Genomic DNA, 15,170 nt, shown 5'->3' with positions numbered 1-15,170 from the left:
AGTTCTTTCATCTTGCATTGTTTTGAATTTCTAAGATGTACTGAATCACTTGTCCTAAGCAACATCAGTCCAAAGTATGTTTTTAAATCTGCATTATCACAACTGTTACTGTGCCCTAACAGATGTGACAGTCAAAAGTGGACATGATTCTTATTTAGTTTCAATCAGCCAACCCTGGCTTACACAATTTGCTAATGGGCAACTTACAAATTAAAAGATCCTGGGGGACCAAAGCTGTGCAAAATGTACACTTAGTAAGACTGGTTTGGGCTATCAGAATAACTGTTTTCTGTTGGCGTCAGTTGGATTGTCTTCAGAGTACTCACCTCCATGAACTGGTCCATCCATGACTCTTCAATCCAACTGCTTGTCCTTTTCACATTGCCGTGCTCACATATATTTTAAGTAGGCATTTATATACATGTACACCATTGACAAATAACATCAGATGAACTTATTTTGTACTTGGGGGGGATATACCAGAATCTAAGGGAACACTAGTTTAGGAAGAGTATGAGCCAGCTTGGATGCTATGACAGAAATAACAGACATGAAGAGTTACAAAAAAACTTCTTTATTTACAAATAAGAGCATTCATAGGGGAAAAACAACACAAACCCTTAGACACACATACACTCACACACACACACACACTAATTTGTCTCATTAAATTCACTGCATGCTGCTAAGGACCCCACTTGGACAAATTTCCCATTATTGTTCAACCCGGACTACCACCACTGTGACATTATCCGCTGATCCTCGCTGCACTGCTTTGTTGGCCAGCCTGTTACAGGCTGCTTCATACTTAGCCTCAACTGTTGATTTGGCCTCTCTGGTTGGGACAGTATTGTCCTGTGGAAAAGTGAGAAAGACACAGAGCAGGGTTGTTCTCCCTGTTTACAACTAAAAGTACAACTAAAAAGAAATTACTTGCATGGTCCCAGGAAGCCATTTTTTCCACACACAAAAGCAACCCCACTCGGCAAGGTTATAGAGCAGTGCTAAATACACACGCACACGTATAATCTTTCAATAAACTGCAAAATTACGGTTTCCACTGCTAGAGTTTATGGCAGTGGAGATGAAGTAGCAAAGAATATAGTGACAGAACAGGTAAATCCAGCCTTAGGGCCAGTGCGTGCAGAGGAGTATGCCTCTTTTTTTCAAATCCAGGTGCTAAGTCACTGCACTGGATTGCACTCAAGTAGATGGGCCTATGCCAGAGTCAATTTCCACTCACCTCCAGACAAGACATGATGAAGTTCACAGCTTCCTCTGGGGAGAAGACCTTGAAGAGACCATCACAAGCCAACAAGATAAACCTAGAAGAGCAATTGATCACCAGTTTTACCCATAACCTTAGAAAGACAAGAGGATGACAAAAGTCCCAGAGCATTTCTTTTGAGACCCCTAACAGACATGCCACTTACATTCTTCTCACTACTGGGCCAGATTAAGCTTTACCTGTCATTCTGTGTAAGTTGGCAGCGTTTAATATCTGGCACAGAGATGACCCCAAAGCGCTTGTACTGCCCATCCCCAATGGAGCGAGAGACCTCCAGGACCCCCAGAACACGTCCTTCCCTAAGAGGGTGGGAAAAGCTTCATCAGCATGCCATCAGATTAAATCGCAAGTTGTTTTCTCTACTTTGAGAACAGCCGAGGTCCAAGGAGGAGTGTGTTTTGAGGAACCTTCCCCCCCCACACTGCTTCATACTACATTCTAGTTTAGAATCCTAAATACTAGGAAAGAAACAAACCAATTTGTTAATGTGCCCAAATTCAGACACTGCAGATTTCCTAATCCAGGAGTTTGCATTGGGGGGGAAGGAGGGAGTGCCCAGTTCTGAGAATAAACTAAATTTATGCTTGTCACTAGTTGATGACACCTGAACAGAACCTCAAATCTGAATGCAAACACACACAAAGCAGATACAATTGCACAACACCAACACACCCTCACAAGCATAAGGGTTCTAGTCTATAGTTAAAATGATGGCTTCTACCAGCAAATAATAACCCTAAACAGAGAACCTCAGTGTGCATGTAGCAGGTGTGTGATCCACTATGAATGAATTTCATGCACCGGGTGTGAGGGGCAGGGGACCAGTACCATCAACTGCTATTCAAAAACCCACTAGAGTATTACCTCCCCCCACCCAACAGATTAATCACTCATTCCAAACCCTTCCCTCTGTTTATTACCTGACGTTTCCCCCAGCCTTCTGGATTCTCATCCGCTCATCGTACTGGGTTGGATTATGTTCTTTACTGAGACTTAAGGCTGTATATTTCTGACTCTCTTCATTATAACGACACAGAATAGCCTGCGCTGACAGGAGAACCCTCGTGAGCAAGTACTGCAAGCTCAACTGAGTCTCTTGATTTGAAGTATGCAGGATGAAACTGTCTTTGAAGCCAAGCCCTTAACAAGTTCTAAGCAGTATACTGCATCACCCACTTCCAGCCTCATACACAGATGGCCATGGCCAGGGATAGGCACAAACCAAATTATGAACCAAAATTCATCATGAAGCAGGCACGGTTCATGGTTTGCAAGCCTTAGTTTCTGTGATCGAGTCTCCCACGAACTGTCCACAAACAGAATCATTTTTCACAGAGGTTTGTGAGGTCTGTGGGACAGACATGCTAGCGCAAATGACTCAATTGTCCAAACAACTTGAGGGATGAACTTTCATGGCCCTTCTGCAGCCCTGGAAACACCAATAGTGGCTCTCCAAAGCTTGGTAAGCAGCTCCGGCTGCCAACCGGACAGCTCCCATTCTACTCTAAGCCTCTAGCTTGCAGGGGGTAAGTTCGACATGCTCCTGAACCTGTGGCTGCTGTGATTCCACAGAAAGCACTTTCCTGAGGGCACCTGCTTTGAGGGGCCACTACTCGGCCCTCCCAAGCCAATCTGCACACAATTTGGAGGGCAGGTAGAGGGGCATCCCAGGGAGGTCTGCTGCAAGTTTGAAGCCTCTAGGTTGTGGGCGGGCTGTTTAACACACTCCCCCCCCTTTACACTTTGGACCCTAGGATCTTCACTGCCCCAAAGCCAATCTGCACACACCTTGGAGGGCAGGTAGAGGCACATCCCAGGGAGGTCCACCGCGAGTCTAGCTTGCAGGGGGCCCTTTGACACACTCTGAACATGCAGCTGTGATTCCCCCAGAAAGCACTTTCCTGGGGGCACCTGCTTTTTTTTTGGGTGGGGGGGGTACAGAAGAGTCAGCTGGAGACTTGCTGTGAGTGTGCATTTCTGGCCAACAGGGGGGCTGTTCTACTACACCATGAACCTCACAACCCATGAACCGGTTCGTTAAATGGGAAGCTTCGTGATACATCACGAACCATCACGAGCCTTCATTTTCGCAGTTCGTGCCCATCCCTAGCCAGGGCCACAAGAGATTTCCTGAAAATTAGCTTGGATTCAGAAGGAACTTACATTTAACTGGATCTACAGCTCCATCTAGAGTTCATTAAGAAAACTGAAAGGGGCACCAAGCTGCTCAAAGGTACATTTTTTTCTCAATGAGAGACCAAAGTGCTTGGGGAAGGACAAGGGGACATTTGGTGGCCAGACTACAAAGAAATGCCTGTTGCTTGCCTGTAATCTTGGTAACTTCTGATGTAAAGCATCACCCTTACTCCATGAAAAAAGATCATACCCAAGTTGGATGCAGCTATTCAGTACAGCTTACCCGGCTGTCTCCAAGGTTCGCAATATACAGAGTGTTATCAATCACCAGAACACAGGTTGCTGTGGAGCCGTCCTTCCAGGCAGGTTTCCTGCAGGCATCAGGAGTTTTATGGCAAAACGGTGACATTGTGTTATAGGCAATATTCAAAATATATTCAAAATTCTATTGCACAGTTAAAAAGCGCAATACGTTAAGAGATAACCTCCCTGTTCAGAAATACATGGGGCACTGACCTCCTTGAAATGGTACAGTCCATGTGAAAGATGGCATGTCTGAGTACCAGTCCTGGCCTCCATGCAACTTGTAACTCCTGGCCCATGGAAAGGTAGCATAGGGACTAAATGCTATGCCAAAACTCTTCATGTACCACATTTTTAAGTGCAGACACACAGAAGAACATTTTAAAGGCAATCTCCTCCTTCCTAAAATGCTGCATTCCCATGCAGTCAGTTTTGTATATTTGCTGCACACAAATATATGCTTGGTACGTTTATACTTACTGGCTGGAAGCCTGTCTGAGAAACTCCTCATCTGTATGTTTGAAGGTATCCAGAAGGCATCTTCTTATTGTTTTCTCCACACTGGGTATCTCTCCTGTTACATAACCCCAAAGAAAGAGATCACCCATCTTTCCCACTTGCTGGACAGCAAGGCATGTACACCGCGCACTGAGCACATTTACATTCCAGTTCAGAAAAACTCTTGCTCTCAGCACACAATAATTTCACAGTCAAAATGAGTTTTCCAATTCAAACCCTGTATCAGGCTTCAGACTTGCTTACTACTGGAGACAGCACTGAAATCCACAGCTTGCTGTCTCAGTAAGTAGATTTTCCCACCTGGTAATAATTGGATCCCCCTCTGAAATGCTTCCTTGGCTTAGAATATAAAACAAAACTGCAGCAAAGGAGGCTGCCAGCTTAAACTACTGCCGCTTTCTCCAGGTCCAGTCCCAAGTTTGTGAATACAGAGTAGTAGCCAAAGTGCTAGAAAGTATGTGAAACATCAGGCAGCAACATTTGGCTGCTTAACCAAGTCATCACTTTCCCACCCCTGCACTATAATTCATAAGCAGTACTATAAGAATAAACACGCATCCCACAACGGTAGCATGTGTGCACCAACATTACGCACAAGAGAATTATGGGGGAAAACAAGCTCTCCAATTTCTTGAAGGAAGCTTGTAACTTATGACCAGATTCTGAATCAAGCCAAAAGCTTCCCTCTCTACTCATTTCCCATATTCATGAATATACACTCAAGGACCAGTTTGCACATTTGAAGAAGCTACTGGGTATCCCTCATGTAGAAGTTCAGAGAATTCTGAGTAACATGCTTTCAGGTGAGAAGTGAGTTTGCAGTAACAGACTTTAAGGGAATGATGCAGATGCTCTCTGCCTCTTATCCTCTTACCTTTGGGAAACTTTCTGATCAAATTTTGGTGCAGATTTTGTGAAGCATACTTTGAAGCTCTAACTCCTCCATGGCCGTCAAAGACAGCGAAGTATGAGACACGGGTACTGTAAGAGAAGATATTCGAGGACAGATTATCTCTAGTCTGGAACCTGCCCCAAAACTGAAGACAAACCAAATTAACTTATACTGCTCTTTTCAGTGAAGCAGAAAGCATAACATTTAATTTTAACTGGGAAGTACTTAAGCTTTTCACTGTGTAGTATGAATGGAAATATAAAGATTCTTTATTTTGTTATTCATATTTTTCTGGTTTTATAGATTTTTCTCTTAAGTAAGATTTTATTAGGATGTAATGAAGGCCTATTAAATAGTAAGCATTTCCTTTGTAAGTTAGGGTATTTTTCCAGTTGATGCTAGCAGACAAGACAATGGGTGCATTCAGATGGGGCGTTTCAGCCGGCATAAACTGCACCGGTTCCAACCAGTGCAGTTTATGCTGGCTGAAACGCGATCACACTTACCTTCTGTCTGCCCTTTCACACACAGCGGGCATCAGCAGTTTTTTTTTTTTTTAAAAACTCAGTTTGCACATGCGCGTAGGCAGCCATCCACAGAATGGTGATCTTCGTGCATGCACAAAACACCCCGTCCCGAAAAGCATGCCCTGAAGAGAGGACTTACCTTTAAAGTTTAAAGACCCTGAGGTCCCGGACTCCTCTAAAACCTTAAACTAAGGACCTTTTTCTTTTTTTTTAAACAAATGCCGGGGCGAAGCTTTGCCCAAGCGCATATTGCCGACCTAACAAAAAAAATGGCGGACGAAAAGCGGAAGCCTTGGGCTTTCGAACGGAAGTGGCTCTACAACGGTGGAGAGCGATCAGACAGGGGGTAAAGCGGTTACAACTGGTGCACTCAGGATACCACCACTTGGGGACCTAGTAGCAGAATACACCGGTTTAAAGCTCTTTGCAACGGTTAGGGACGGAATGCAGATGTTCTACATGTGAATGCCGGTAAGTACACAGATTCCAACCGGCACCTATACCGTTGTAAATGCCCCGTCTGAACGCACCCAATAACATTCTTTTGGTAAAGAAGATAGATATAAAATTCATGGTTTTTAGTTGTTTAAGGTACAACTTTATAGTGTCTGGGTCAAAAAGGATTTTAGCTCCGTATTTAAAAAAACTTTTTGGACTGGGATTCTATTTGTATAACAACTGATTTTGTAAATAGAGCTCTTCTGCTCCCCAAGCCTGTGAACAAGGGAGGCAGTGGAGATACTCAGCCTCTACATGACAAAGGATGCACACACAACTCATATTTTTCAGTTCCAGAATCACTCCCTGGAGATCAGCTATGGAATTACTTCAGCATCTGTACCAGGCACTGAACATCTGACTCCATTTCACCAGGCCTTCAGAAGGGCCAGCACTCTCCCCAGCAAACATTACTAAATTCCAACACACTTGCATAAGGGAATTTTGCAGGAAAACCATGAATGTAATGCAAAACAGTTCTACTTGCAGGTTTCAAGTTCTTCCACATGGAAGAAATCTTCTACATAGAAATTTATCAATGCGAGAAGCTGTATCAACACCAGAAATCCCAGCCAATAAAGAAAAAGTTGCCATTAAAAGCTAGTCTTGTTAGCCTACAAATTCCCAAATTTCTTTCCTCTTGTGGATTTCTGTTCATGCCACTTTGGATCTGAGCCCACATCTTTATAAATAAGGATTCTAAATGAAATTCACCTATTTCTGATGCATTTACCCAGATAGTTTGGATCCAATTTTCTGCTACACTTCTTGAAGCAGCAAGATCTGGTAGAAACTGTGTATTAGAGTGTATATGTATGCATGCAAGTGTGTGTAACTACAAAACTGCAAGGCAGAATCAATGACCAATAGCCAAGCATCTAAGCATAGCAACTTCTAAATTCTTGGCTGCATGTGTCAGCAGAGGACATCCTAGCAGAGCCACAGTGCAATGACACACAAACACGTTAAGCGTGCAGCCAAATTTAAGACTTACATCTGAGCAGGCAGAGGGCTGCACTCCTCTGTTATATCATTCAGAATGACATGAGCATCCTGCATCTCTTCTCGCTCACCCTTCCTCTCCGCCACATAACCCTTCAGACCAAGAATACCTGAAGAGCCTGAAGAGAAAGAGCAAAGGTATATGGATGATTAAATCCTCAAAGCCCTTTTATACAAAAATCATGAATGACCATTTTACATAAGCAGCAGCATTTATACACATTTATACACACACACTCACTAGTCCGGGGGGGGGGGGGAGCACTTGTGAGTAGACATTTAGCCTGTGACACTAATATTAGGAGTGTTTCTTTGCTATGAATAAACCACATGTATACCCCTCAAGTTAATCTGAGGAATAATAGAAGACTTTGAGAAAAACAGCTAGCTCTGAGGTAATACTTCCAAGAAATATTCATAAAGAGAGAAAAAAAATAGGAAGACAGAACACAAAGTAATAAAAAGCTATTCAACTGAGTTAAAACCTGCCAGACATATTCCCTCTGCACTGTTGGATTACAACAAAGCTGAGGCCATTCTACTGTAGTCACATTACAATTCAGGTGAGAAATTCAGATGCAGTTTTGTAGCTGTTATTGCTCCACACTGGTTCAGATTAACTAAGAAGTCTCTTATGAGCTCTCTTAAAATAGGCAAGTAGATGGACTGGAGTCATGTGGCACAGTGACAGACAGACTTGCCAGCCACATGGTGGTGCCTGGAGATTTCCCGGAATTACAGCTGATCTCTAGACAACAAAGATCAGTTCCCCCAGAGAAAATGGCTGCTTTGGAGAGTGAACTCTGTGGCATTATATCCCACTGAGCATCCTCGCCTGCCCTACCCAGGCTCCACCCCACAAAATCTCCAGGAATTTCCTAGCTCAGAGCTGGTAACCCTGGTGACAGATAACACTACATGGCAGCTGATGCCAAAAACACATGTCACAATCCAAAAGTGCAATACTTATCTTAGGCCAGGAAGACCTGCATTCAAATCACTACTCAGCTGTGATCATTCTAGTTCACTTTTACCTTCAGAATTTGCAGTTGCAGGCATTATTTTGTTATTCTAAGCCACCCTTGTGGACCCAATTAATATATTTTTTAAAAAAGTGTAGAACACTTCCAACCTAACACAGTAGTTCTGAAGAGAAAAATCAAATGACCCCTGAGCTCCTTGGAACACTGGACCAATACAAAAAGGCCCATAAATAAGCCTATCAAGGCAACTCTGAAATTGATTTAACAGAAAGGACGTGAAGTCACGTCTCTTAAGGAGGGAGGGAGGGAGCCCAGATATCACAGATGTGAGAAACTGAAGAAACACTCTGCCCACCAACAACCCCCTTTCCTAAATATGACCACAAAAGTAGGATGTCCTGAGGAACCCAACTCATCTTTGCCCTGGAGTTAAAGCAACACTAAAATAGAAATATTTGGCTTCAGATTGTCTGAAAACCTTTACAAACTTTCTTTTCCACAAGTTCTTCACTCCCATTCTTCTCTCCCTCAGTGGACCTCCTCTTCACTCCCTTCTCATGGCTCACTGGAGGAGAAACATACTCTGTGGGATGAGAAGCGGGAGAACAAAACGGTTGTTGTTATTACAGGTCCTACTGCGCTCAAATTTACAAAGATTTTTCCCTTTACAAGCCTCTTCCTCTTTTAGCCTTACAGCTGCTATTAGGTGAAGACCTGTTCTCTCTGTCACTGCCCCAAGCCAGGTCTCCATTTAAAGTAAAAGCCAAATGAGGCCTTTATACTTTTTGAAATTTAAGACTTTACTCCTACAGCAACTAAAATCTAGAAGCATTTTTTTTCTTTTGAAAGGCTGTATGTTAATACAGGAAAATCACCGTTCGGAAGAATGGGGATGCAGTGTGTAGCCTCTCCAAAGGCTACGTTTAAGAAAGGCAATAAACGTCAGAGTTGTGTTGTAACATTTGCATGTACCCTACAGTAAAGTCCATACTTGTGTGTAAGTTTCACAGAAATCAATAGGACTTACATACAAGTAAAAATGCAAGCCAGAAACAGCAGCAAGAAGCTAATCCCAGTCAAAATTGGATTCATTTAGCAATGTTTCTCAATGATAACTTTAAAAGAACTTAACACAACTGTGTAATTTTACACAGTTACAAATATGGAAGAAAATGACAAGCACTAATTTCTGCAGGCACATTTGTTTATTGCTACATTTGGGAACAATGCCTATCATTTAGCCAATGAGTTGTCAGAGAGGGAACATAGCCCCAAAAGGACTGAAAGTTCTTAGGAATCCCAGACTGTGAACACAACATAGAGAAAAATAAGTTTAAGTCCAATTGACTTCCAACTGTGCTTACAGGTGCAGTTAACTAGCACTGAACCAAAGGGCGATTTGCACTGAGACCTGTGTCAGCCACTGATTTTTTTGTCCCAGAGGGGGATGGTAGCCCATTATGAGCAATGGCACAAAGCACTGCCCTCTCTCTCTGAACTGACCCTGTGAAACCAAATGAGATGGGCAATGTGATGACACAGAGACATCATGATGCCATTACACTGGCTACATGATGCTTAATTAGCTGGGATGACATAAATAAGCAGTGGCAGCCTTGTTTAAAAGCAACAAAATTGGTAAGAGCCAGTGTGGCTCAGTGGAAGAGCATCTGCTTGGCATGCAGAAGGTCCCTGGTATCTCCAGTTAAAAGGACCAGGCAGTAGATGATGTGAAAGACCTCTGCCTGAGACCCTGGAGAGCCGCTGTCAGTCTGAGTAGACAATATTGACCTTTATGGACTAAGAGTCTGATTCAGTATAAGGCAGCTTCATGTGTGTGCCAACCAGATGGTGAACCACCATCAAACAAAAGCAGAAGAGCTGAGTGGAAGGATGGGAAAAATATTTCACCTTCTGTACCATTTAATCACTGAACATATTTGCATGTAAATCATCTGGTCAGCCCCTGGTTTATCCAATGCAAATGGGATCTGAGCAACATAAATCCCTTTCAACTTGGCTCTAAAGTGGCAGTCTATTTCAGGGCAATCTATGGCAAAAGACAAACTTGAAGAATGTTGCAATTGCTCACCTAGGTTGCCGCTGCTGGCAGGTGGGAGATCATCAAAAAGCAGAGAGCCTCCTGCCCCTGAAACAGAAGATAACACCTGTCTAGAACTTAAAGTCCCACCTTGCTAATTCCATTCTCAGGTCTTGTGACAGGTTTTTTTAAAAGACTTGTTAAATGATGAGTTAAAGAAATATCAGTATTTTATAAAGATGTTTGCCAAGGAACATTCTGCAGACAAGACAAAAAGCATCAATAAAAAGATAAAACTTCCCAATTCTCTACTATTGTAGCTTCAGCCTTCAAAATCAGAAATGCACAGAAATCCTGACCATTTTCTAATTTAGTACAATACATCTGTTCTGACTTTGGGTGAGTTTTCAAAGGCACTGTGAGCAGTTATACAAATGATTCCTATCTAAAAAACCCTGCTGACCAATCATAGCAAAAGACAGAGTTGGTAAATCATCCTTTTTAACTCTTAGGGCATAAGGCAGGCTTGAGCCTCTGCCTTCTAATATGTAGCAACCATCTTTTGTATGATCAGTGATTTTTATGTAAGTAACAGCTTAAAAAACCTGAATGCTCTGCAGAAGAGATGCTTCTGAATGCAGCTGAAGAACCACAGCTAGGCTTACCAAACACCGGCGGGGGAAATCTATTTCCTGGCAGGATGCGTGCCGCGGGGGACGGCTGTGCGCGCTGCTCCCGCCGTCGCCAGGATGTGACGCTCCGCGTTACCCTGGCAACGGGACCCAAACAGCCCCGTTGCCAGAGTAACGCGGAGCGTCACATCCTGGCGACGGCGGGTGCAGCGCGCACAGCCGTCCCCCGCGGCACGCATCCTGCCAGGAAATAGATTTCCCCCGCCGGCGTTTGGTAAGCCTAACCACAGCACAAATGAAGTTAGGCCGCCACCCAGATATTTTAACATGGGGAACCCTCACATTGCAAAGTGTGAGAAATAAAGATGATAATTTTTAAATACACTCAAAGGAAAGATATTAACAATCATACCCAAGTTAGTACTGCTGACAGGTGGAAGTTCATCAAAAAGCACAGCCTCTCTCTCGCCTTCATTCTCTAAAACACATCAGAACATAAAGTTATAGGGTACACTGACAATATGGGATAGGTCAAATATAAGTAGCCTTTTGGGGGGAATACTCCCATCATTCCTGAATGAACTATGTACCCCTCCCAATGCTGACAATCTGAATTAGTGTGTGTGCACATGAAACCTTATACCTTGAATAAAACTCTGTTGGTGTTAAAGGTACCACTGGACTTACGACTTTGTAATGCTGACAGCAATGGCTGTTACACTCAGCATTCCACACAAAATGAATGCAAAACAAAGCCTTAAGATCACAGCCTGAGAGACTCCCCCTTTATTAGCAACCACACCTCACAAAGACTTCTGGAGTACTCGAAAGTTTGCACGCTTTTCGTGCGTCATTTGTGTTTGCCCTAACAAAAGCAATTACGTGGCTTTCGTTTTCAGTTGTTCAGGCGCTCGAGCAGCACTGCACATGAAGAAGAGGACGCAGTCCGTGCAGAGCGTGCACTCTTTATGTCAATACCCGTGCATCGGTGTAGGGTCGCCTGCGCATGCGTGTTGGCACGGCGGCGGGCAGAGCGGGGATAATCCGAGCCCTCCGAGCACTGCAGCCGTCTGGAATCTTGACTCCCCTTAGCACCGTCGTGCGAATGCCCCTGCGCGCACGCGCCTGCTCCCATACGGCCAGGCACAGGCAGAGTTTCAAGGCGGCAGCCTGAGCTCCGACGCGGCTCTTCTGAGTGCGAAGCCAACGGCAGCCGAAGCCCAGCAGTCCCATCTACCAGCCGACGGCGGGAGTCCTCGCGGCCACTTACCTGTTGTTGTTGTTGCTGCAGCTACCGCCGGAGGCGCCGGCTCCGGAAGGTCCCCGAAGAGATCCATCCGGCCTGAAGCTGGACGGCAGCTGCGGCCGGTTCTAGCCGCTTCCTCCTCCTCTTCTCGCAGAGGCCAACTTAGTTGCCAATCATCCTGCCAGGCGGAACTAAAGCTCCTCGTTCGTTCTGTGCTCGTCACTCACGAGGCGGTGCTCGGTCGTTCTGACGCCAGACAGTCACTTCCTGGGGGCGTGGCTAGGGCAGCGGAGAACCAGCGCACGGACGTGGGCCTTTTATTGGCCAATCATCCAGGAGGGCGGGACGAAAACATTCTCTGACCCGGCAGTCCCAGGTCGGAGGAGTTCTTGGCCGCCTGAGGGGCGGGTGTAAATTGGGGAGGCGGGGCTGGAGGAAGGTCTGAGGTTGGTTAGGTTTCCTGAAAATAAATAGTCTTGTGGCAGGTTACGAACTTAACTAGATTTTATTTCAAGCCTCACTTCATCATATGCATAGAAGCTATAACCATTTTTGCAGACACTCTTATAACCAAAATTGGGAGAGGGGCAGGCCCATAGCCAAGATTTTGTGGATTGTGGGGCAAATTGTTTTCTGGTGGGGCTGAAATTCTCAGTGCAGAAAGGAAAGCCAGAATTCTGAGGATTATGACTCAGCTACTGTGGAATCAGGAGCTGCGGTGGCTCAAGTGGTTAAGACGCTGAACTGCAGGCTGTGGAAGGTCAGCTCCCATCTCTAGTTCCAGCTCCTGCCAACCTAGCAGTTCAGAAGCAAGAAATTGCAAGTAGATAAATAGGTACAGCTTTGGTGGGAAGGTAACAGCATTCTGTGCGCCTTGGTGTTTAGTCGTGCCGGCCACATGACCACGGAAATGTCTTCGGACAGCGCTGGCTCTTCGGCTTTGAAGCGGAGATGAGCACCGCAACCCTAGAGTCAGATTCGACTGGCTTTCGAGCAAGGGAACCTTTACCTTTTTACTGTGGAATCAAGCCTTTTAAAATCAAAGCATAGAGGCTTCTGCAAATCTTAGCCACAGAGTGTGACAATAGCAGGCTGAGAAGGGGGGTGGGGGGGGAATAAAGTTTCTGGTAGGGGTGGCAGTGGAAATACTGATCTGGGTTTGACCAAGGTAGAAGTTGAAGAGCTTCAAGGCAGTCTTTTGTCTCTCTGAGTCTTAACCATTTAGCCAATAGAAAGCTGTTACCAGGATAGATCTCTAAATTGCAAGCTGCCAACTACTTTAGATGACAGTTCTCAGCTGCTGCAAGTTAATCACTTCTGCCAGCCTAAGCAACAATTCTGATAACAAGCCAGCAGGTGGGGGTGATGACTTCTGTAGTCAAGAAGGCTAACACTTAAACAGCAAAACTTAAAGGAGACCAGTTTCTTGACAGAGAGTTAGAAGGTATCCTAGAGGTCACCTGTTCCAACCCTGTTGCTCAGTGCAGGACTACAGCACCCCATTTTGCTTAAAGGAGTGCATGCCTTTGAAAATGTTTTTAAATGATTGAAAAAAGCATTTACAAAATAAATTCTTATGGGGCTGTGCCTTTAAGAAAGGGGGCAAAGCCCCACCATAGCCACAGGCCTGGAAAGGGGGAGTTTGTAATGGTTTCAGTGAAAGGGATGAGAGTTGTTACATTATTACTCCTCGTTGAAGCTGTAGGTTAGAAAAATTATAATCCCCCTAAGACCCAGGAGGTACATAGGTTGTGAAGACTGCCTTTTGTGGCAGCAGAGCTTTTGAGAACAAAATTAACACATTGAGCCAGTAGTGGCTACAATCCTGACTTTCTCTGGAGAGATCTGGGTTCATACTCCCGCTTAGCCATGAAGTTTGCTGGGTGCCTTTGGGCCTAACCTACCATACAGCCAATTATCATGCATTAGAACAGTATCCTTACAGTCATCCAGTAACTGCTACTGGAAATAACCCTGGTTCTGTACTGGAGGTTTTAGCTTCTTGCATGACTTGCATGACTCTTATTTTTGCACACTGAAGCTTGGACTGAAGGTCCCGTCCCCCCCAAGCATGAAAGGATGTGTTGTTGGGTTGCCTAAATGGTGGCTTCCCCTAGCAATTGTGTTGAGTCTTAGTGAGACAGGTAGACTATAAATGAAGAAAAATAAACTCTAACACTAAACTCATGGGACCTCTGAGAATCCTTGTTCAATAGCGTGTTTACTCAGGGCTGCTGCTGCTTGCAAAAATAATATAGCTGGTATCTCAGTAGTATCTGTGTATCACCAGGAACACACATTTGCCCAATTCTAGGAGCAGTATGGTGCTTTTGTCATTGCTGAAAAGATTATCAGGGTGGGCAGTGCTCTGTACCCATGTACAGAATCCAGAAGCTTGACTTCCAGAAAGCTTTTACCTTGACTTCCAGAAAGCTTTTGATAAAGTTCCTCATCAAAGGCTCCTAAGTAAGCTCAAAAATCATGGGATAATAGGACGTCCTTTTGTGGATCAAAAACAGGCTAATTAATAGAAAACAGAGAGTGAATATAAATGGGCAATTTTCTCAGTGGAGGGTGGTAAGCAGTGGAGTACCGCAGGGATCAGTACTTGGTCCACTGCTTTTTAACTTGTTCATTAATGATTTGGAGTTGGGAGTAAGCAGTGAAGTGGCTAAATTTACGGATGATACAAAGTTGTTCAGGGTGGTGAAAACCAGGGAGGATTGTGAGGCACTCCAAAGGGATCTGTCAAGGATGGGCAAGTGGGCGTCAACATGGCAGATGGGGTTCAATGTGGCCAAGTGCAAGGTGATGCACATTGGAGCCAAAAATCCTAAATATAAATACACACTGATGGGGTCTGAACTGGTAGAGACTGAACAAGAAAGAGATCTTGGAGTTGTAGTAGATAACTCACTGAAAATGTTGAGAGAGTGTGTGACTGCAATAAAAAAGGCCAATGCTATGCTGGGGATTATTAGGAAGGGTACTGAAAACAGATCAGCCAATATCATAATGCCCTGTATAAATCAATGGTGCGACCTCATTTGGAATACTGTGTGCAGTTCTGGTCACCACACCTTAAAAAGGATATTATAGCTTT

The 15,170-nt window shown here is 44.4% G+C and overlaps 1 protein-coding gene across 1 annotated transcript; it reads right to left on the bottom strand.

The window, feature by feature from the left end:
• Window positions 1–607: 607 nt before the first annotated feature.
• On the bottom strand, window positions 608–12,217 carry ILKAP (ILK associated serine/threonine phosphatase). The gene is made up of 13 exons (XM_015426837.1): window positions 12,092–12,217; window positions 11,234–11,299; window positions 10,241–10,297; window positions 9,888–9,901; window positions 8,627–8,729; window positions 7,158–7,284; window positions 5,121–5,227; window positions 4,208–4,301; window positions 3,708–3,795; window positions 2,209–2,330; window positions 1,468–1,587; window positions 1,244–1,325; window positions 608–855 (listed from the first exon to the last, which is right to left on the bottom strand). Exons 1-13 carry the CDS (start codon window positions 12,156–12,158, stop codon window positions 715–717), a joined length of 1,188 nt encoding a protein of 395 aa, XP_015282323.1. The 5' UTR covers window positions 12,159–12,217; the 3' UTR covers window positions 608–714.
• Window positions 12,218–15,170: the final 2,953 nt, after the last annotated feature.

This window comes from Gekko japonicus, unplaced genomic scaffold, assembly GCF_001447785.1.
Source record: "Gekko japonicus isolate JY-2015 unplaced genomic scaffold, Gekko_japonicus_V1.1 scaffold14, whole genome shotgun sequence".
In the NCBI taxonomy this organism is placed as follows: domain Eukaryota; kingdom Metazoa; phylum Chordata; class Lepidosauria; order Squamata; family Gekkonidae; genus Gekko; species Gekko japonicus.
This window is presented reverse-complemented; position numbering and strand designations above follow the sequence as displayed.